This window comes from Nicotiana tabacum, chromosome 24 (genome assembly GCF_000715075.1).
Source record: "Nicotiana tabacum cultivar K326 chromosome 24, ASM71507v2, whole genome shotgun sequence".
NCBI lineage: Eukaryota > Viridiplantae > Streptophyta > Magnoliopsida > Solanales > Solanaceae > Nicotiana > Nicotiana tabacum.
In genome coordinates, this window is record NC_134103.1 from 5,533,612 (window position 1) to 5,555,110 (window position 21,499).

Below are 21,499 nucleotides of genomic sequence, written 5' to 3' on the forward strand. Positions count from 1 at the left end.
CTTGTTGGGACCCACTGAGGTCATTTCTGCCATTGAGTTATATGTTTGAATTGTAATTTCATACTCAGTCATATTCATTCATTTCATATCATATCTCTGTCTCTGTTGCTATTCATTGACACATTATATCATCATTTTTGGGCTGATTTTCATGACATTTAAGAGACCGGAGAGATTGATGACTGAGTGAGGCCGAGGGCCTGATTGTGAGTATATTTATGGGACCGGGTTGCACACCGCAACAGGTTTTATTGATTCATGCCATGATTGACTTATTATAGCGCTTGGGTTGGATCCGACCCTCCAGAGTCTGCACACCCACAGTGAGCGCAGGTACCTACTGAGTGCGAGTGCCGAGTGATTGAGAGGATTGAGTGAATGTGAGGAATGTGTGGTTGGGAGGACTGAGTGACGGAGCATGCTGAGTGAAATTTTTACTCAAAGAGCATGCATATGATTTTATCACTATGTTGCATTGCATTGGCATGCACATTGACATATAGGCATAGGGATGTACTTTCCTCATGCCATTTGATAATGAAAATTCTTATTGTGGAAGAATATTTTTGGGAAAATCACAGTTTTGAAATTCACTCATATTTTGGTGATTTCATGAAAAGAATCGAGTTTTACCGTCAATTTTGAAAGACATGCCTATTTTTCCGGAATTTTAACGAGCGGAGCATCATCTTGAGTTATTACTTGTATTGTTTTATTTATATTGTTCTGAGTTGTGTATGGCGGGAGCTGGCATTGAAGATGTACCTGCAATTCGATCATAACTGCCTCTTGTTCTTGGTAGCTTTAGATTTATTAATCTGTTCATGTATATTTCAAACAGGTGATGTATTTTATTTCATACCAGCTTTGTAAATTCTAAATCGTAGAAGCTCATGATTTGTACTACCAGTCATTGGGAAGTGTAATAAATTCAGTTATATTATCTTTAGTTCTCAGTTTAATCTCCTTTGAATCGGATTGTTGTTATTTGGCTTACCTAGTGGGTGAGGTTAGGTTCCATCACGACTAGTTAGATTTTGGGTCTTTACAAGTTAGTATCGTAGCTCTAGGTTCATAGGTTATACGAGTCATGAGAAAATGTCGAGTAAAGTCTTGAAGATCAGTATGATGACGTCCATACTTATCTTCGAAAGGCTACAGGGCATTTAGGATAAACATCCCATCTTTCTTTCCTTATCATGCGACATTGAGTTAGCTTGAAGCGTAACTCTTTGAATTCCTTCTGCTTACTCGTATGTGTATGTGAGCACTCGGGATCATCTGTGCATCGACGGCTTGTGATTCTATGAACGAGGTACGAGATGTGTTTTCTGTGTTTTGGTGATGGGCTAGTCTGGAGGACTTGAGGCCAGGTTTAGACCGCAGCTTAGGCTCGGTAGTTTTAGTTGTGAGAACTTGTGCTTTTGGACTCATATGTCTGGTAGTGTCCCTATGAGTGGAACTTGTGGCTCGATGAGCGGTTGAATGGCTATATGATGAGTATGATGTGACTGCGGGATGTGTTCAGATGGTTTGAATGTGATGAAAAGGGTTTGCTTGAGATGTAAAAAGGGCTATTGAGTGCTTGATGTCTGTTTCGATTTAATGTATAGTCTCGAGTTATGGGGTGTTGAAGGATCTTTCATGTTGTTTAATTGTGGAGCGAAGTAGATTTTCACGTCTTGTTGATTAGTTCAAACTTAGGAAGATTATGTGATTGTGTAGTAGTTGTGGCTGTGAAAAGGTATAGAGAGATGTCAGTTTGAGGCTAAGCATGCGGGTTATCACATGCGGGATAATTTACAGATATGTGATCCTTATAATGCTGTGTGGAGATTTACAAGTGGGTTATATGTGTTGAGATTTCAATTCGAATTGGTTGAGAAAGTTGACCATACTGTCAGGAGGATGAATGCGAGCTTAGCGGATGATTGAGGTATTGTATGGTTTGTGTTACATGAGTTTATGAAGGATTTGGTTGAATTTTAGTGCGAGATTTTTGGCAGTAATAGAGTATGGGTACGGTGAGTTATCAGAGGTTTTATTCTATGGCTTTGAACCAAGTGGAGGGCCTGGTATTGATGATTTGATTTCATGGTTATGTGTTAAATACTAGTTTTGGGTCTGAGGCATAATTGTGGATCCGTTATGACTTGCGTAGGTTGAGATCGAGGATGACTCGAGTAAGAAAATTCCTGGATACGGGTTATATTGCACTTTATGAGTATATAAAAATCATGTGATGAGTGAGTTGTTATTTGTGAAGGATATAGTGCGCACGGAGTATAAATTTGATCGGTGGTGTTAAGGCATGGTTACTTCTTTGAGTGTTATTGTGCTAATGGGGCACATGTCTTTCGTCCCGTTTGGGTGGTGCAATTTAGATTTGAGCAGAGTGGATGAATCTCGAGAGGGTTCTAATGGATTCGAAATGTATATGTGGCAATTGAAATTTTTTTGGATTTGTATATCGCTAGAATCGGTTATTTACATTGGATGGTGTCGGTGCTTGCGGTAATTCTGTATGACTATGGATTCTACATTTCAGTATAAGAAAGGTAAAAAGAATAATTTTAAATTCACATAAAGTATTTTCAAAGTGGGTGTCTCGGTTGTGGTACTTATGGGGGTGCCTAAGAAGAATACATTGTCTTATGGGCCTTAGGGCAGTGTGATTTTATGTTAGGATGTCTTATAGTGAGCTTTGGGTAAGGATCGTGGTATTCTGACAAGGACAAGTGTCAACTTGAGGGTAATTCAGAAGAAACTCGGAGAAAATAGGACAACTAGGTAGTATGATGGATCAGTATGGTAATAATATGCTCGGTTCTTTTGGCTTTTATGATAAAGTGAGGTTTTACGGGTGTTTTGTGGCAATACCCTCAGATTTGGCAACCTGTGTAGCTTGATAGATTTAGGGAGATTTGGCTTTAATAGCTTGGTTATGTGCAAATGGGTTTCGAAGAGTTCTCGATGATTTCTACCACAGTTTGAGATAGATATTACCTACCGGCGTGAGGAGCATGTTGCGTATTGTGATTCTCTCCTGCATGAGATCAAATGGAAGGTTTCTAACTAACCGGATATATATTCTGCTGGTGACTCAGAGTGATTATGATATTTTCGTACTTTTCGTATGATGGCTTAATAGAGGCAGTGTGCCTTTGGGATTGAGATTTGCATGTATAAAGTGGCGGTTCAGTTTTGAAGAGATGGTCATGAATTCATAGACAACATGGACAGTTCCAGATGACTAGATGAATACTATTACTACTTGGTATTGCCTGAGAAGGGTGCACATTTTAGAAAGCGCGTTATGTTTTGACTTACGGATATCTCGTTGGTATTGCGGTACTCGCCTAGTTGATAGACTGCTGATATTCAAACTTTTGCTATGTGGCACGAAAGAATTAGGGAAGTATCCCTCGTGGCATGATCGTGCATGAAAGATGTGTTAGTCATTCGTGTGCTGGAGTTGGATCAGTTATGGTGATTCATGTGTTTTATGAATTTGGAGGCTGAGAGTTCTCAGAAGTAGATTATTTCGGGGTTGTGAACTGTGAAGATGTGGCCAAAGTTATCTAGATGGCGGTACGTGTTATGATTAGCTCACTGTGGACTTTTGGAGGTCTATTTATCCATTTGTAGATGATCGGAGTTAATTTGGGGGCCTATTGGTAGGCCTAATGAGGACATGTATTCTACACCGGGTTAGATTTGTTGACTCAACACCGTTATTCCCGAAAGGTGTGTCATTCGATTCGAATTGACGTTATTCGTATCTAATATGTTCAATGTGTTACTCTGCTATGCTATGGAGGGTTGTGATTTATCGGTTATATGCACAAATGATGTGGTTCTGTTTGGGCCTTGCAGTGAAATTCGAGCGAGAAGGATATTGGGATGTTGAATGATTGATTGTGCCTTAGTTATGCTCTTACTGAGCCGTGGTATATTGTGTTATTTGCTTCCCTGTGGTTATGGTCATGCACTTTGTATACTTGTTTAACTGCTCTTGTACGATATGTGTTGGACTGGAGGCCTGGGACTATAACGGGCAGATAATATTATTGGCACGTAAGTTGTCCGTGCATCACGTGAGTTGTTCGTGCGGATCCAGGTATTGATACTATAGAACGTGAGTTGTCCGTGTATCATGTGAGTTGTCTGTGTAGCACATGAGTTGTGCGTGCGGTCGATGTTTATGTGAGCTCTAGGAGAGCTGGTTACCGTTACTTGATTGGTGTTGGGAGGGGTCACGCATTGCAGTGGAGCTGTGTTGGGATATTATCCTTGTGTTAGATTCGTGTGTCTTGGGTCCACTATGTATGATGACCTTATAGCACTGCGGTTGTGGTGGTGATTGTTGAACTTGCGGAACGGTTCTCTCATGTAAGTTATTTTCCATGATTAAGTACATTTGAATTGTTGCCTATTGGTGCACGTATTGTACGATTTTGTGGCTTGAGTTGTATTGGTGTGGTATGTCTGTAGAATAGTTGTGTTTGATGATATAAGGTCATTGGACCTAAAATGGGTACTGTCAGGTTGTTTACAGCGTGTTTGGAAGAATAATTTTTGAAGCCGGCTTAGATAAGTGGCTAGGGTCCTTGTCGAACGAGGGAAAGCTCCCTGACTTGTGGATCTGGTGAGTGCTTATGAGTTTCTGTATGTTTTTTTCATCATCGGCAGTGTAGGAAGGTTTGGAACTAGGTTTTATTTGATATAAGGTTTATTACTGGTATTGGGTTTGTTTTGATCGGTTATTGTGGATGGAAATTATCGATATGAGTGTGCGAGTTGTGTGGTATGTTATGTGATTATATCTTGGATTATGGATAAGGCTTAATATAGCTTATTCAGACTTATACAGTGTGTAGATGCGAGATTCGGGTCTTGTAAGGAATTCTGGATGTTTGAAATTGGGTTCTATGTTTTACGAACTAAGGTTAAAGTAATGATCTTCCATTATATTGTGTTGTTAAGCCTATATGAAATAGGGTAATTGTGGGATCACCCCCGGGTATGTACGTGGTAAAGTGGCACAGTGATTTGAAGGCTTAAGAATAACTCATGGCACGTTCGAGGACGAACACATGCTTAAGTCGAGGAGAATGTAACAATCTGACCGGTCGTTTTGAACATTTGCATTTCGTTAAGCTATTTGAAGTCTTGAGTAGCTTCATATGATGTATTATGGCACGTGTGAATCGTCGGTTTTGGTTTTCAAATGTTTCTGAATTTGTTTGGAAGAATGAATTTTATGATTTAAGCTTTAAGTTGAAAGAGTTAACCGAGTTTGACTTTTTAGTATTCGACCTCGGATTGGAGCTTTAATGATTCTATTAGGTTCGGATGGTGATTTTGGACTCGGGCGTATGCCCGGATTTGCATTTGGAAATTTGAAGGTTTGGAATGTTCATAAGTTTGACTGAGATTGATTTTGATGATATCGAGTTCAGATTGTGGATTCGAAAATTTCAGTAGATTTGTTATATCATTTGGGACTTATACGCAAAATTTGAGTTTATTCCGACTTGAATTGATATGGTTTGGCACGAGTTTTGGAAATCGAAAGATTGAAAATTTTCTAAGTTTGAATTATGGTGCGATTCGTCATTTCGCTGTTGTCAAGTGTGATTTGAGGCTTCGAGTAAGTCCGTATTATGTTATGGGACTTGTTGGTATATTAGAAAGGGGTTCCGAGTGGCTCGGGTGAGTTTCGGGGTGGTTTCAGGCCATTTTTAATTGATGGGTTTTGGCTACAGCAGTGTGTATCGCGACCGCGGACATTGGGCCGCGTTCGCGAAGAGCAAAATGGGAAAAAGGTCTTGTGAATCGCGTTCAAGGAGACAAATTCACGTTCGCGAAGAAGAAATTTCTGTTGCACATGGCTGACTTTGGAGACTTATATCATGCAATCTATAAGGAAATTTTCACGACCCAAAATCCAACTAGTTGTGATGGCACCTAACACAACCCGTTAGGTAAGTCAATTAAGAACAATCCAATCGAATGTGACAAATAAATAATAAAATAACTGAACCTTTATACACTACCCAAGGACTGGTAGTACAAATCATGAGCTTCTAAGATTCAAAATTTACAAAGTTGGTGTGAAATAAAATACATCATTTGTTTGAAATATATATATGAACAGATTAATAATTCTAAAGCTACCAAGAACAAGAGGCAGCTGTGACAGGATCGCAGGTACATCTCGATGCATGTATGTCAAGTGTGTATGTCAAATGCAATACAACACATTGATAAAACTATATGCATACTCCCAGAGTATCAATTCACTCAGTCCTCCCAGTCACTCAATCCTCACAGTCACTCATGCCTCAGTCACTAAATCCTCCTAAATCACTCGGCACTCAGTAGGTACCTGCACTCACTGGGGGTATGCAGACTCCGGAGGGGATCCTTCAGCCCAAGCGCTATAATAAGCCAATCTGGTATGTTGCGGCGTGTAGTCCGATTCCATAATAATAAAGCCTATAAGGCCTACTGCGGTGAGCAGCTCGATCCATATAATAATAACATATATAAAGCCAATATGGTCTGTTGCGGCGTGCAACCTGATCCCATAAATATCCTCACAATTAGGTCCTCGGCCTCACTGAGTCATCAATCTCTCTAGTTTCTAGGGCTCAAAAATGTCATGAAAATCAGCCCAAAAATGATGATATGATGTACCAATAAATAGCAACAGAGACTGAGATATGATATGGAATGAATGAACATGACTGTGTATGAAATTACAATTTAAACAAATAATTCAACAACAATACGACCTCTGTGGCTCTTAATAACACCGGCATATAGCCTCAACATGAGTTTTAACATGATTCTCAGCTCAATTTCTTTAACACATGAAAGTACATGGATAATGCCAAGGTTATTTGACTACACAATTTCACAGAATCAATTACGTCACAATTTCTACGGTGCACGCCCACACGACTGTCACCTAGCATGTGCGTCACCTCCAAACAAATCAAATAACATGTATAATCATGGTTCATACCCTTAGCTCCAAGTTTAGAAGTGTCACTTACATCGAACAAGTCAAATCCAATACCGAGCAAGCTAAATAATGCTCCAGAAATTTCACTCTGCGCGTATCAACCTCCTAACGCCTTCCTATCTCCTCAATTCATAGCCAACGATTCGAAACTAGTCAAACAATGTGCAAATTAATCAAAATATACTTCAATGCTTACAATTTAACAATGTATAAAAATGTCCAACTTTGCTCGAATAGTCAACCCAAAGTCAATAGTGGGGCCCACTTCTCAGAACCCGACGAAACTCACAAAATTCGACAACCCATTTAATTTCAAGTCCAACCATACTAAGTTCACTCAAATCCGACTCCAGATTGATGTTCAAAACTCAAAAATTCATTTTATGGAATTATAGAAAATTCCTCCGATTTCTCTTTAAAAATCAATAATCCAACGCCGAAAACGAAGATTAATTCAGGAAATATAATCACAAGTGAGTCAAGAATACTTATCCCAAGTCATGTGGAAAATTTCCTCTCCAAGGTCGCCCAAACCGAGCTCCAAAATCCAAAAATGAGGAAAAACCTCATGACCTACGTTTTTATCTTCTGCCCAGGCCTCTTCGCTTCTGCGAATAACTGAGCCGCTTCTGTTGTGTCACTTATGCGATGTGATGCCCGCTTATGTGGAAACAGTTGGTCCAGTACCCCTCGCACATGCGAAAGAATTTCCGCTTTTGCGCAATCGCAAGTGCGAGACCAAGGTTCTCTTCTGCGAAGTTCTCCGCGCCTGCGCTCCAGTTCATCGCACCTGCGATGACGTAGGTGCGTCATTTTTCTTGCGTTTGCGACCCTAGTGGCAGCCTCCAGTTCCGCTTTTGTGCATCATTCCTCGCACCTGCGACCATCGCACCTGTGCTCAGTGATCTGCAGGTGTGACCACACCAGAACCAGTAGCCTTAGCCAATTGCAACATGCGACGAAATGGTCCAAACCTCGTCCGAAACTCATCCGAGCCACTCAGGACCCCGTCCGAATATACCAACAAGTCCCATAACATAATACAGACTTACTCGAGGTCTCAAATCACACATAATAACATCGAAACGACGAATCATACCGCAATTCAAACTTAATAAACTTTAAAATTTTAACTTCCAAATCCCGTGCCGAAACATATCAAATCAATCTGGTATTATCGCGCCCCGTTTTCTCGCAAAAACGGGTTTCGACACATGACAACTCTTTTAAAGGAGGTATTAAAAGAGAAGAGTCTCCACCTAACACTTTTAAGGTGCGTTAGGGCACCTATTTTGCAAATAACTCTCTTTAGCTAGTCAACGCCACCAAAGATCGGGTAAGGGCTCAAATTACCTCAAAGAGAAGGTGTTAGGTACTCTTTGAGGTCCACAACCGTGGGTCCCCGCCGAATTTTAAACTATGTGAGATTATCGGATTTAAGCTAGGTGATCAAATAAGCAAAGAAAGATGTAAAATATTTAAGACTTTTATTATAACACAAAAGAGTAAATTGACGGTACAAATCTTACAAATTACAAGTGTACAACTGCATTGGTCTATATTAAATGACTAAGTGTAAATAACAAGCATATAAAGAAAGGGGGGTCCTAAGTTTTTAAGCCTAAAGGATCACCTCGTGAAACATAAATAATACTTTGCAACTCCCTTAAGGTAAGGGTTGCCCATATTATTCAGCGTGCACAAACTATCATCTCCTGCTACCCAATTACTATGTTGAAGTTGTTACTTAAAGGCGCTCTAATACAATTCTAAACCGTATCCTATGCGTGCACTACCCGTCCCATACCTATGGTCCAGGAGGCTTTGGACCTACTACGAGGTGGTTCTAGACTCAACTTAAGTTGCTCAAAAATGAGAAAGTTAGGCGACATTCAAAATAGATAAGACTTCACATAAAGACAATTAAATGCCCAAGATAGCCTCCACACATAGACAACAAATGCACACGACAGAATAAGCAGTAGATGATTTCAGAATTAAGACTTAAAGTCCAATAGGCATGGTTTCTAAATGATTCTGAATTACATCAGCTTAGGTGAGGAGGCAATAAACTGTTTGTAAACTCAGAATTATTAGCGTTGATTTTATAAATATGTGTCTTAGGCAGGTGACATTGTCCTATGAGCATGATTTCTAATAGTTGCATGATTAAGTAGTGAAGCAGCTTTGAAAGTCTAGCATTAACAATGTTGATCTCATAAACGGTTCTTGCGCGAGTGACAGCATTGTATAGGTAGGATTTCTAACAATTGACAATTAGAATTGATTTTATGACACTTTATTCCTATAGACATGTCATCTAGGCGGGGCGGTGTAATGAAAGCAACGGAAGTAGTCTATTAAAAGATTAGAATCCTATAGTCATGATATCTAGATGGGTAGTATACTAAACGTAATAGAAGCAATTGACTAACTGATTATTTGAAGTCCTATAGGCATGGTATCTAGGTTAACAAAGCATATGTTATACATCTTATAAGTGTGCTATCTAAATGTACAGTAGCAACATAGAAAATGAGTATGGTAGATACTTAGACTAACGTGTTTGAACAGTGTACAAGTGAGGTGTGCATGATTCCTATAGGCATGATTTCTATTAGTATGCAACATACCGAACAAAATAATAAATAAGGCATGCTGAAATAGCAAATATAACACACAACCCCTATAGGCATGTTTTCTACCCTTTCACGCAGATATTAGAATACCCCAGCCTCCTTTTCATTAATCTCCTCATTATTCATTATTACAAATTATTACAAGCCCAAATAATGAGTACAATTACATAAAGTATCAACTACAGGCCTGAGAACAGGCCCAAACAAAGTAACCCAACATTGACTGGGTCTTCAACAAGCTTTCTCTCACACGAATAGCAGTCACAGATCCAAACGCATCTCAAACAGGATAGTATGCCCATTTTGCACAGCCCGATGACATACATGAACTCATGCCAAGCCCAACAAATACGGATTGACCACTTAAACCAATTAATGAACCACACATAAGAAGAAATTAAAAAACCCTGAAGCAATGCCTCATAGAGACAGGATTATATGACATTTAGCAAGATTCACCTAAACACATAGGCATTTCAGAAAGCAAGTGACATGATTGATTAGGCAATGAACATGAGAACTAGGAGAATCAATAGGGCTTAATCTTCAACAAGGGGGTTTTACACATAAGACAACATAAGTTCATGCATGAGCCACTATTCAACAAAAGCGTATGGGTAACATGTGGCAACCAGTCAAACACTAGAAAACTTCATAGGCATATTTACTTAGGGTGAACACATACAATGCCAAGTTTCAGAAACCAAGCTTAAAGCATGATCTAGAACTAGTTAAGGAGACCTTAGCTACCAGACTTAATATGAGAACATGACAGAGTCATAGACAAGAACAAGTGGGATACAATAGAATGTCTAACATGTGAGCCTATTGAGAGTAGCATAGCAGAACAGAGTCACGAGCAAATACTTAATGTGAGATAACTTTAACATGCTAAGTATCAGTCGATACCAGGAGTACTTATGGTAAACAAGGAACATGTCAATTTTAGATTAATAGGACAGGCAAGCATCAAACTTTGTACTAGTTGGCCACACATAGGAGAAAGGCCAAGCATGAGGTTTACCCTAAGGTCTTAAACAGTACTGAAGAGCACGTGATTGCATTAGTCAAAACATGCATTAGAACTTAAATGGTATGGAAACATGCCTTAGCTAATTAATGCAATCTCATGAACATAGCAGGTTGAACAGGAATGACTCAATAAGGTATGAAGCACATGCATTGATTTATCGTAAAGATATTGGACAAGGCAGGGAACAAACATTAGTTTACAAGTAGTAGGGAAAGCATGTTTAGGCTAATAACATGTTCAGGAGTTTAACTCTAGAAAAGTATTAAGTTACATATGAATTTTCAACAAGAATTAGAACAGGTTCTGGGCATGAATTAACTCTTCACAAGAGTACATAACAAGGCAAGAAGCTAAACTCAGAACAAGCAACAGTAATAAGCAGTCGAACACAAACACTAGAGCAAACATGCTTAAGAAAACACAATCAAGGCAACAAATAGGCGAATTCGATTACTAGAAGTTGTAGAGCCTCAAGAAGAGCTTCAGAATATATAATAGCATGTTGATTCATAAAAATCTCAGAGACATAGATATGCAGAACAAGAACTCAAACGAAAGAGAATGGGATTGCAAAGGTCATAGGCACTAACCAGTTACAGATTAATGAACAAGTAAACACGAGGAATAATTTCAGCAATACTCCAGTGTCAATAGCAAAATGAAACAGTAGAACCCAGGAATCTCGGTGCGTCAGAGTTCCTAAGGGTTTCGAATGAACCCCGGGTAGTGCTCACACTGAGAAAGGTTCGATAATCGAATTTCGGTGGCCTTGGCTTTCAGCCGGCCAAGCAATAGAGCCTCAGAGTAGTATAAGATGAATAAGAATAAGAGAGTAATAGTAATTTTTTCAGTCCTTAAGGTCTCCTTCGGGGAACATGGGGAGGGGTTTTTATAGTGGCAAAAGTCATTTAAACATAAAAAGGAAAGAATAGCATGCAAAATCGATTCAAAATTAATTTAAGAGAAATCAGGCAAACCCTAGTTCAAAATAGAGAACAAAAACATTAAAAGATTTCACTGAATCAGATCCATATGGCCTGGTAGTGAGTGTATCATATCAGAAATATGAAAATAGTACAGAATCGGAGTTGAACGAACACCAATGACTCAGCTTCCATAAATAATCGAGTACCAAATACTTGTAATGTTTAGGAGATGGTAAGAATCTTCGTGTGTGTAATAAAAGAAAAGGAATCATGGAAGATTTTCATGTGATATCAGATTGGGACTGGGATTTGAGTGGGGGCGGCTAGGGTTTCTTTTAGAGAAGAGAGGACGAGAGGATTTTAGGGTGGCGGTCTCAGGGAAATGGGTGTTGGGGTTTAGGGTTAGGTATTTTAAAGATGGGTGATGGCCTGTTTGCTGTTGATCTATAAGATTAACGGCTGAGATAGAAAGAAAGAGCGGGGCGAGTCGTTTAAAACGGGTATCGACCGGGTTAATTAAAGGGGTTGTTTGGTTTGGGCTAAAGGTTTTGGGCGTTTGGGCCATTAAATAGGTCCGGAATTGGCTCCAAATTGGGCTACAAATTAAATACACAAAATATTATAAATGAAAATTTATAATAAGTATTTAACAAATAGTAAAAATATTATTTATGTAGTAAGGTACTTTAAAATAATAGTTTAATATTATAAAAATATAAAAATGCTATTTGGGCATAAATAATGTAATAAAATGTAATTATGCACATCATACAGGCTATTACTGCAAAATTATGTAAAATAGCTTAAAAGTACAAATATAATTATATAAAATAAAGTAAAATATTATTAAATATATATGTGTATGCAAATAATAAATTTTGATGATTAGTCCTCACAAAATAATTTAAAGGGGTAATTAATACATATTTAAAAAATTTAAATACAAGAAAATCAATTTTAAAGCTTAAAACATTTATGGAAAATTATATAAAATACTTATGTTACCCCTATAAATTGGGTAATAATGCAAAAGTATATGGAATACTTTATAAAATATGAGGACAAAATTGGATATCAACAGCTGCCCTCTTTACTCGGGAATGATGAAAGAGTTGTCGGGTAAAGAAAATAATGATCAATTTTGTCCGAAGTGAGTGGGGAATGATGTGTTTTTGAAAAAATGGAGGTCGAACCCTGGTTCCTGAGTTGCCTACATATCCTTGGTGTTACGGGAATCAGGACGTGTGTAGTTCTAGATCCAACGACGAACGAAGCTGACGGAGTTGTTATAAGAGTTGTCGTGTGTTTTGAAAAGGATTTTTTGAATATGATAATGTCGTGAGTAAAAGATGATTTTAGGTGGATCTATGAATGCGAATTTGATCGTTATGGATGTATAAGGCAAATATTTGAATGGTTATAGAACAAAGGATAATCAATTGCGGATCATCGGTTACGTTTGAGGTGCTTGAAGGATGTGAACGTTGTGAACGGAAACCGGAGCTAGAGTTGCTCCTGTTTGTAGAACGGTTACCTTCTGAGTTACCTGCAAAACTTAAAACATGATGCATGCGAATATATATAGGTTATTGCGAAAACTTTAAACATGATGCAAATTCCATTCGGACCATGAGAGTTGTCTTCAGACGATGAGGATGATGTCCTTAGACCATGACGTCCAGGGCCATGAAGCGTATGATAAGGGTTCGCAGGCCATGAAATGGTGTCCTCGGGCCATGAGGATGGTGCCTCCGGACTATGACTCCTTTGATTAATGTTATGCAATTTTGAGAGATCCTCAATCCATGTCATGGCATCTTCAGGCTATGAGGATGATGCCTTCGGATAATGTGGCAATGTTTTAGCCCATGAAATGCAAGTATTGGTAATATCGATCGTTTGATAGAGGAAATAGGTGATGCTTTTTCACATGCGAGAACGAGACAAGACAAGGCTTAGTCTTGTATGAGATGAAGGCAGTGCTTAGCCCGATGCGAAGAAGGGAGACAGTACTTAGTCTTATGTAAGGAAAGGCAGTGCTTAGCCTTATGCAATGGTGAGGCAATGCTTATCCTTATGCAGTATGGAGGCAGTGCTTAGCATCATGCAATGAAAGGCAATTCTTAGCCTTTTGCAATAATGGAGGCAGTACTTAGCCTTATGCAATAATGGAGGCAGTGCTTAGCCTCATGCAAGGAATGGAGACAATGTTTAGTCTCATGCAAGGAAAGGCAATGCTTAGCCTTATGCAATAATGGAGGCAGTTCTTAGTCTCATGCAAATAAAGGCAATGCTTAGACTTATGTAATAATGGAGACAGTGCTTAGTCTCATGCAAGGAATAGAGACAACGCTTAGTCTCACGCAAGGGAAGGCAATTCTTAGCCTTATACAATAATGGAGACAGTGCTTAGTCTCATAAAAAGAATGAAGACAGTGTTTAGTCTCATGCAAGGAAAGTCAATGCTTAGCCTTATGCCATGATGAGGGCAGTGCTTAGCCCTATGCAAGAAGAGCAATTATTAAATGCAAGAGGGAAAAGTATTTCTTAGCTTGATGCGTTTGTGTTTGGCAACTTTTTTCGGTGTGAAGACAGTGATCTTGTTGTGTGTATATATTTGCTGACATTTCTGTTATATCCATGGTGCCTGTATCCAAAGAAAAATTGTGACTTTGGAGGGGGGAAAGGTTGGTTCGTGCTCTCGATTCCTTGCTTTGCTTCTATTCCTGTCTTGAGGTCCAGTTTGGGTCACCCCGGGTAACGTCTGGCTACTATAAAAGAATGAAATTTTTGAAAAATGTGCCTTTGATAAATTGTTTATATAAAAATGTAGTTCGAAATATGTGATAATGTATGAAAGCAAATAATTTTGTCGAATTGGTGACTGTGACATGCTTTTGAGACATTGCAACCTCCTTAACTTGAAATTTTGAGGACCCTCCTCAAAATTCTGTCCCAATTTAAATGCATACTTCTGGCGATACATTCCTTGGCGATTCCGAATACGATGAGATCGGGCAAACTCGGGATCTTGCCCCAGTTTCTGACCATAGGAGAAATGAAGATTTGATTATGATGTGACCGAACCCACAAGGCTACCTACGTATCCCCTCTTAAACGGGAATCAGATCAAGCGTAGTTCAGGTTTCATCAAGTAGAAAGTGCAAGCATAGTCTTAAACATAATATCTCTTGACTGCGTCTGAATTGATAGGTTTTGGCCAAATCTCTCCATCCATCTCTGCAAGTATAAGTGCTCCTCCTATTAGTACTCGGTGAACCATGTAAGGGCCTTGCCAGTTGGGTGAGAATTTTCCCTTTGTTTCATCCTGATGTGGGAAAATTCGTTTCAACATCAATTGCCCTGGTGTGAATTGCCCTGATCTAACCTTCTTATTAAAAGCTCTTGCCATTCTATTTTGGTAGAGTTTCCCGTGACACACTGCGTTCATTATTTTACCATCAATGAGAGCTAGTTGTTCATACCGGTTATGTACCCATTCCGCGTCGCTGAGCTCGGCCTCTTGTATGATTCTCAAGGAATGAATCTCCACTTTGGCAGGGATAACGGCTCTGGTACCATAGACCAGTAGCTAGTGAGGTTCCCCGGTTGATGTACGAACTGTGGTGTGGTATCCGAGCAAAGCAAATGGTAGCTTTTCGTGTCATTGCTTGTAGTTGTCCACCATTTTCCTCAATATCTTCTTGATATTCTTGTTGGTGGCTTCTACGGCTCCATTCATTTGCGGCTTGTATGCCGTGGAATTTCGATGCTTGATCTTGAATGTTTCACACATGGATTTCATTAGATCACTATTGAGATTGGCAGCATTGTCAATAATGATTGACTCAGGTACTCCAAATCGACAAACAATGCGGTCTCAGACAAAATATGCTACGACTTTCTTGGTTACCGCCTTATAGGACGTGACTTCAACCCATTTTGTAAAATAATATATAGCCACTAAAATGAACCTGTGTCCCTTTGAAGCAGCGGGCTCAATTGGTCCGATGACATCCATGCCCCAAGCAGAGAAAGGCCAGGGTGAATTTGTTGCATTGAGTTCACTGGGCAGTACTCGTATCATATCAGCATGTATCTGGCATTGGTGACACTTTTGAACATATTTGATATAGTCTGTTTCCATGTTCATCCAGAAATCCCCTGCTCTTAATATTTTCTTGGGGAGAACGAAACCATTCATGTGAGGTCCGCAAGTTCCGGCGTGTATTTCTTCAAGAAATCTAGACGCTTCCTTGGCATCGACACACCAAATCATGAGTCCTTCTATACAGAATTACTCCCCTTTGAAAGAAACGGTTAGCCAATCTTCAAAGCGTGCGCTTCTGAGTGTGTGTAGCATTCTCTGGATATTCTCCCTTTCCCAAATATTCCTTGATGTCGTGGAACCATGGATTTCCGTCAAATGCCTCTTCAACATGAGCACAATAAGTTGGCTGCTTATGAATTCCTATTGGGATAGGATCAATAAAATTCTTGTCTGGGTGTTGTATCATGGAATACAAGGTTGCTAACACATTTGCAAACTCATTTTGAATCCTTGGCACATGTTTGAATTCTATTTTTGTGAACCTCTTGATCGGCTCCTGTACACAATGCAAGTATGGCATTATTTTGGTGTTCTTAGTAGCCCATTATCCTAGTACCTGGTGTACCAATAAATCTGAATCTCCGATTACCAGCAACTCCTGAACATTCATGTCGACGGCCAACCTGAGTCCCAGGATGCAGGCCTCATATTATGCCATATTTTTGGTGCACGAAAATCTGAGTTTTGTGGATATCGGGTAATGTTGACCGGTTTCTGATACTAAGACAACTCTGATGCCCACTCCCTTGAAGTTTTTCGCTCCGTCGAGAACATCCTCCAACCGTCGTATGCTTCGGTAATATCTTTACCTACAAACTACACCTCCTCGTCGGGAAAATGCGTCTTTAATGGTTCGTATTCACCGTTTACGGGATTCTACGACAAGTGATCAACCAATGCTTTCCCCTTGATTGCCTTCTGAGTCAGATAGATGATGTCGAACTCACTTAGCAATATCTGCCATTTTATTAACTTACTCGTAGGCATAGGTTTCTGAAAGATATATTTTAGTGAATCCATCCTTGATATGAGTGTTGTAGTGTGCGCATAGAAATAATATCTCAATTGCTGGGCAATCCATGTCAAAGCATAGCAGGTGCGTTCCAACAGAGAATACCGGGCCTCGTAAGGTGTGAACTTCTTGCTCAGATAACATATCGACTGCTCTTTCCTCCCAATTTTGTCATGTTTTCCCAAAACGCATCCAAAAGCTCCGTCCAATACATACAGATAAAGTAGCAGAGGTCTTCCTGGTTCTGGCGGGACCCGCACAGGCGGTTTAGATAAGTACTCCTTGATTTTGTTGAAGGCTTTCTGGCATTCTTCAGTCCAACTTTTTGCAGCATCTTGAAGATCGGTTCACATATCATCATTGATTATTCTAGAAAATGACTGATATAATTGAGGCTTCCTAGAAACCTCATCACATCCTTCTTATTCTTTGGCGGTGGCAAGTCCTGGATAGCTTTGATCTTTGACGGGTCTAACTCAATACCTCGGCGGCTGATGATGAAACCTAGCAAATTTCTAGCAGGGACTCCAAAGGCACATTTTGTGGGGTTCAACTTCAAATTGTATTTTCGAAGTCGGTCAAAAAACTTCTTCAAGTCTGCTGTATGATCTGAACTCCTTTTGGACTTAATGATAACAGCATCCATGTACACCTTTATTTCCTTGTGTATCATATCATGGAAGATAGTCATCATGGCCCTCATGTAGGTGGACCTAGCATTCTTTAAAACAAACAACATTATTTTGTAACAATATATTCCCCATAGTATGATAAAGGTGGTCTTTTCAGCATCCTCTTCGTCTATCCAAATCTGATGATATCCTGCGAAGCAATCCATGAAGGATTGGAGTTCATGCTTGGCGCAGTTGTAGATCAGTATGTGTATGTTAGGCAATGGGAAACCATCCTTAGGACTTGCTCTGTTCAGACACATAGTCTAACTTTCCCATCCTTCTTCGAAACCGGCACAATGTTGGCTAACCAGGTTGGGTATTCAGCCACTCGGAGAACCTTGACTTTGATTTGCTTGGTGACCTCCTCTTTTATCTTCAGACTCATATCTGGCTTGAACTTTCTGAGCTTCTGCTTTACCGGTGGACACATGGGATTGGTAGGTAGCTTGTGAGCTACTATGGGTGTGCTCAACCCAGTCATATCGTCGTAGGACCATGCAAAAATATCCTCATATTCCTTTAGGAACCTGATATACTCTTCCTTTTTTGAGGGTGATAGATGAATGCTTATACGAGTTTCCTTGACTGTTTTAGAATCCCCTAAGTTAACGGCCTCAGTTTCCTCCAAATTAGACTTTGGTTTATTTTCAAAGTTCTCTACTTCTTTGACAATTTCCCCAGGTAGTATATCATCTTCCAGATCTTCCGAATCACTGTCCTTATGTTGCGTTGTCTCACTGCATGTCACAGTCGTAGGTTCATATGTAATAATTATGCTAAAAAGAATGTAGAAAGATAATAATAAATACGAAAAACAATAATGCATTAATAAAATTTTAAAAATGTCAACAAATGCGATTCGATGGCTCGAGTAATTATTTTGAAACAAAATACTAAAAATGTCTTAAATGCTCAAAAGAATTTGAAAATAAGTCATGCTAATTTGCCAAGCTACCCAGGAACTCGGCGAGCCCCGGGTGGTGCAGTGGTCCAGTTCTTGAGAACAACTCCTTCTCCCACTATTTGAATTGTAAGGTATTCCTCCTCCTCCTCAACAACAATTGCACTGCAATCCATGTCTTCTTCATCCAGAAACAACTTCCTTATACCGGCCAAAATCTCATCTTCTTCGGATCCCCACATCATGTCATCTTGACGGAGTGTCTGGTGCAGAGGTGGTATAGGTTATTCCAGCGGATAATAATGGGCGCACCATGGCGGTATCCAATCCTGATACTCTTTCACGGTATATTCATATCCGAGTCCAAAGGTCGTGCCATGATACTGTGGTTGTACTGGTTTAGTGATCCCCTGAAGCTTTTTGCCAAGACCCTTATCTGGTTCATATCCCGTCCACATCAATATGCTTTCTATTTTCTTGCTCTACCATCAATAATTTTCAATTGCATTCACCCGCTCAATGCGGTGATATTTTTCTACACCCAACTTCCTACTGTTTTCGATTACTGGAACAGTCTGGCTGGTGTAGATAAGGTTTCTTCCGTCTCCATGAATGATCACCTCCTGATGATTCCACTCAAACTTCACAACCTGGTGCAAAGTGGAAGCCACTGCCCCAGCTGCGAGTATCCATGGTCGTCCCAACAATAGGTTGTAAGTAGCAGATATATCTAGCACTTGGAACTCAACATCAAACCAAGTAGGGCCCATTTGTATATCAAGGTCGATTTCCCCGATAGTGGCTCTCTGAGATCCGTCAAATGATATCACGTTCATGCTTCCCTTTTATATCTAGTGCAGGCCTTTACCTAATCTTTTTAGAGTAGTCACTGGGCATATGTTCAGGCTCGAACCTCCATCTATCAGGACCCTGGCAATGAACTTGTCCTCAAACTATACTGTGATGTACAGTGCCTTGTTGTGACTCAACCCTTTTGGCAGTAACTCATCTTCATGGAAAGTAATCTTGTGACTCTCCAGCACCTGTCCGACCATATTAGCCATATCTCCACTAATGATGTCGGCGGGTACATAAGCTTCACTTAACACTTTCATCATGGCATTCTTGTGTGCGTATGAGTTTTGCAATGGTGATAAGATGGATATTTGAGCGGGGGTCTTGTTCAAGTGGTCAACAACAGAGTATTCCCTTGCTTGTATTTTCCTCCAAAGATCGTCAGTGCCAGTCTCAACAATAGGCGGCTTAGGTGCAGCTTCTTTGCTTGTTCCTCCCAGATTCTCAGGTGTGTAAACTCTGTCAGTTCTACTTATACCTTGAGCGACACATGTTTCTTCCATTTTGTCTTTTCCCTTTCTTCTTGATTCCGCAACATAATCCCAAGGAACGACATCATACTTGTAAAATGGTGTGGGATCTACCATTACAGTGAAGGGTGTAGCTACCTCGACTTCAAATGGTGCCTAGGTTTGTACCACAACTAACGTGAGGGTGACCAGAGATGTTTTAGGAGCATCTCTCTCTCGAATGAGTCCAATGGACCCTTCCTGATCCCATTCCTCATTAGTTTCTATTACGTTCACCCCCTCACCCCTGTGATCCGGGAGAGGGTTATTGCGGACATTCGGTGTCGCTTTCTTTGCTTGTATAACCTTAGTATCGATCAGTGTCTGAATCATGTATTTCAACATACGACACTCTTCAATGGTATAACCTAGCATGCATGAATGATAGGCACGTGTTTTGTTAGGATTGATCCATTAGGAAGGATTCTCAACAGCAACAACAGGAATAGGGGTGATGTAACCAGCGACCTTGAGTCTCTCATACAGTTGGGCTATGGGTTCAACAATTGGGGTGTATTGTCTGGGCATTCTACGGTCAAAATTTGGATGTGGCTTTGGGTAGTTTTGGCGAGCTGGTGGAGGTGAATGGTAATATGCAGGTTGAGTGTTGTAGGTATGGTAGGTGGTGGCAGGGTATTGGTATTTTGGGGGTGAGGGTTGATATGTGGGTAGAGGTGTTTGATATGTGAGAGGAGACTTTGGGCCCCGGGATACCATCACGACACCCACTTCTTTCTTTTTCGATATCCCTCCTGATTGCAAGGATTTATTTGTGGCTTGCAGCGCCTCAAAATTAGTCACCATCCCATTATTGATTCCTTCTTCTTTCCTCTCTCCTAACTTGATAATGTCTGAGAACTTGTGATTATCGATGAGCATCAACCTTTCATAATACTGCGGATCTTGAGTTCTAACAAAGAACTTGTTCATTTGTTCCTCTTCAAGTGTTGGTCTTACCTTTGTGGCTTCTGACCTCCAACGAGTAGCATACTTGCGGAAGGTTTCTGTCAGTTTCTTCTTGAGGTTTTGGATATAGAAAACATCTGGTGCGTTCTCTGTGTTGAACTGAATCTGTCCACGAAATTTGTTCCATACTTACCGAATTTTCCCACTTCTTCGGGTTTTGACTGATATACCAAGACAGGGCATCGTCTGTAAGACTCTGCATAAATAATTTTATGTGGATTTGTTCATTCTTACCTACTCCCACAAGCTTGTCGCAATAGGTTCTCATATGCACCTTTGGATCACCAATTCCATCGAACATTTCTAACTTGGGAGGTTTGTAAGCCTCTGGCAGTTCTACATCTTGTTGAATACACAGATCTTCATAATTCAGACCTTCAACACCTTTCCCATTTTTAACGCTCTGGACTTTCCCTGTACATTTCTTGAGTTCCTCTGCCATGTTTCAAATGAGCAGGTCCTTCTTAGTCGGTTCAGGTATGTATAGGGTTTGCTGCAGGGTATGGGGTAAGATTTCCACATATATCGGATTGCTTTGATGAGTTACTGGAACTTGGGTACATGGGTGATCATTGGTTGAGTTTTGGAGATCGGGAGTAGGTTCCGGTGCATTTTGGGGATTGTGATAAGTAGTGGTTTGTGGGTATTGAGTAGGATGATGGTGATGTTGTTGAGGGGTTTGCACTAGCGGTGGGTTAATATTCTGGGGAGGTGAGGGATTATGATATTGGTGTGGTGAGGGAGGATTTGGATCTATGGGTGGTGGATTCTGGATTTGTGTATTTTGTGGCGGTGTTTGGTTTTGGGTAGTTGGGTTTTGCTAGTTGATTTATGGAACAT

The 21,499-nt window shown here is 40.1% G+C and overlaps 1 protein-coding gene across 1 annotated transcript; it reads right to left on the bottom strand.

Moving 5' to 3' along the window:
- Window positions 1-19,810: 19,810 nt before the first annotated feature.
- On the bottom strand, window positions 19,811-21,101 carry LOC142177997 (uncharacterized). Its single transcript, XM_075247309.1, has 3 exons — window positions 20,934-21,101; window positions 20,408-20,764; window positions 19,811-20,017 (listed from the first exon to the last, which is right to left on the bottom strand). Exons 1-3 carry the CDS (start codon window positions 21,099-21,101, stop codon window positions 19,811-19,813), a joined length of 732 nt encoding a protein of 243 aa, XP_075103410.1.
- Window positions 21,102-21,499: the final 398 nt, after the last annotated feature.

What these genes read in the sequence shown, in the direction of transcription:
- LOC142177997 (XM_075247309.1), bottom strand. Translation starts at nt 21,101, where the DNA reads ATGGCAGAGGAACTCAAGAAATGTACAGGGAAAGTCCAGAGCGTTAAA. An exon ending in ATGGAATTGGTGATCCAAAG is followed by an intron (nt 20,765 to 20,933) that starts GTGCATATGAGA and finishes TTTCGTGGACAG; the next exon opens with ATTCAGTTCAACACAGAGAA. An exon ending in AAGAAGTGGGTGTCGTGATG is followed by an intron (nt 20,018 to 20,407) that starts GTATCCCGGGGC and finishes TACATGATTCAG; the next exon opens with ACACTGATCGATACTAAGGT.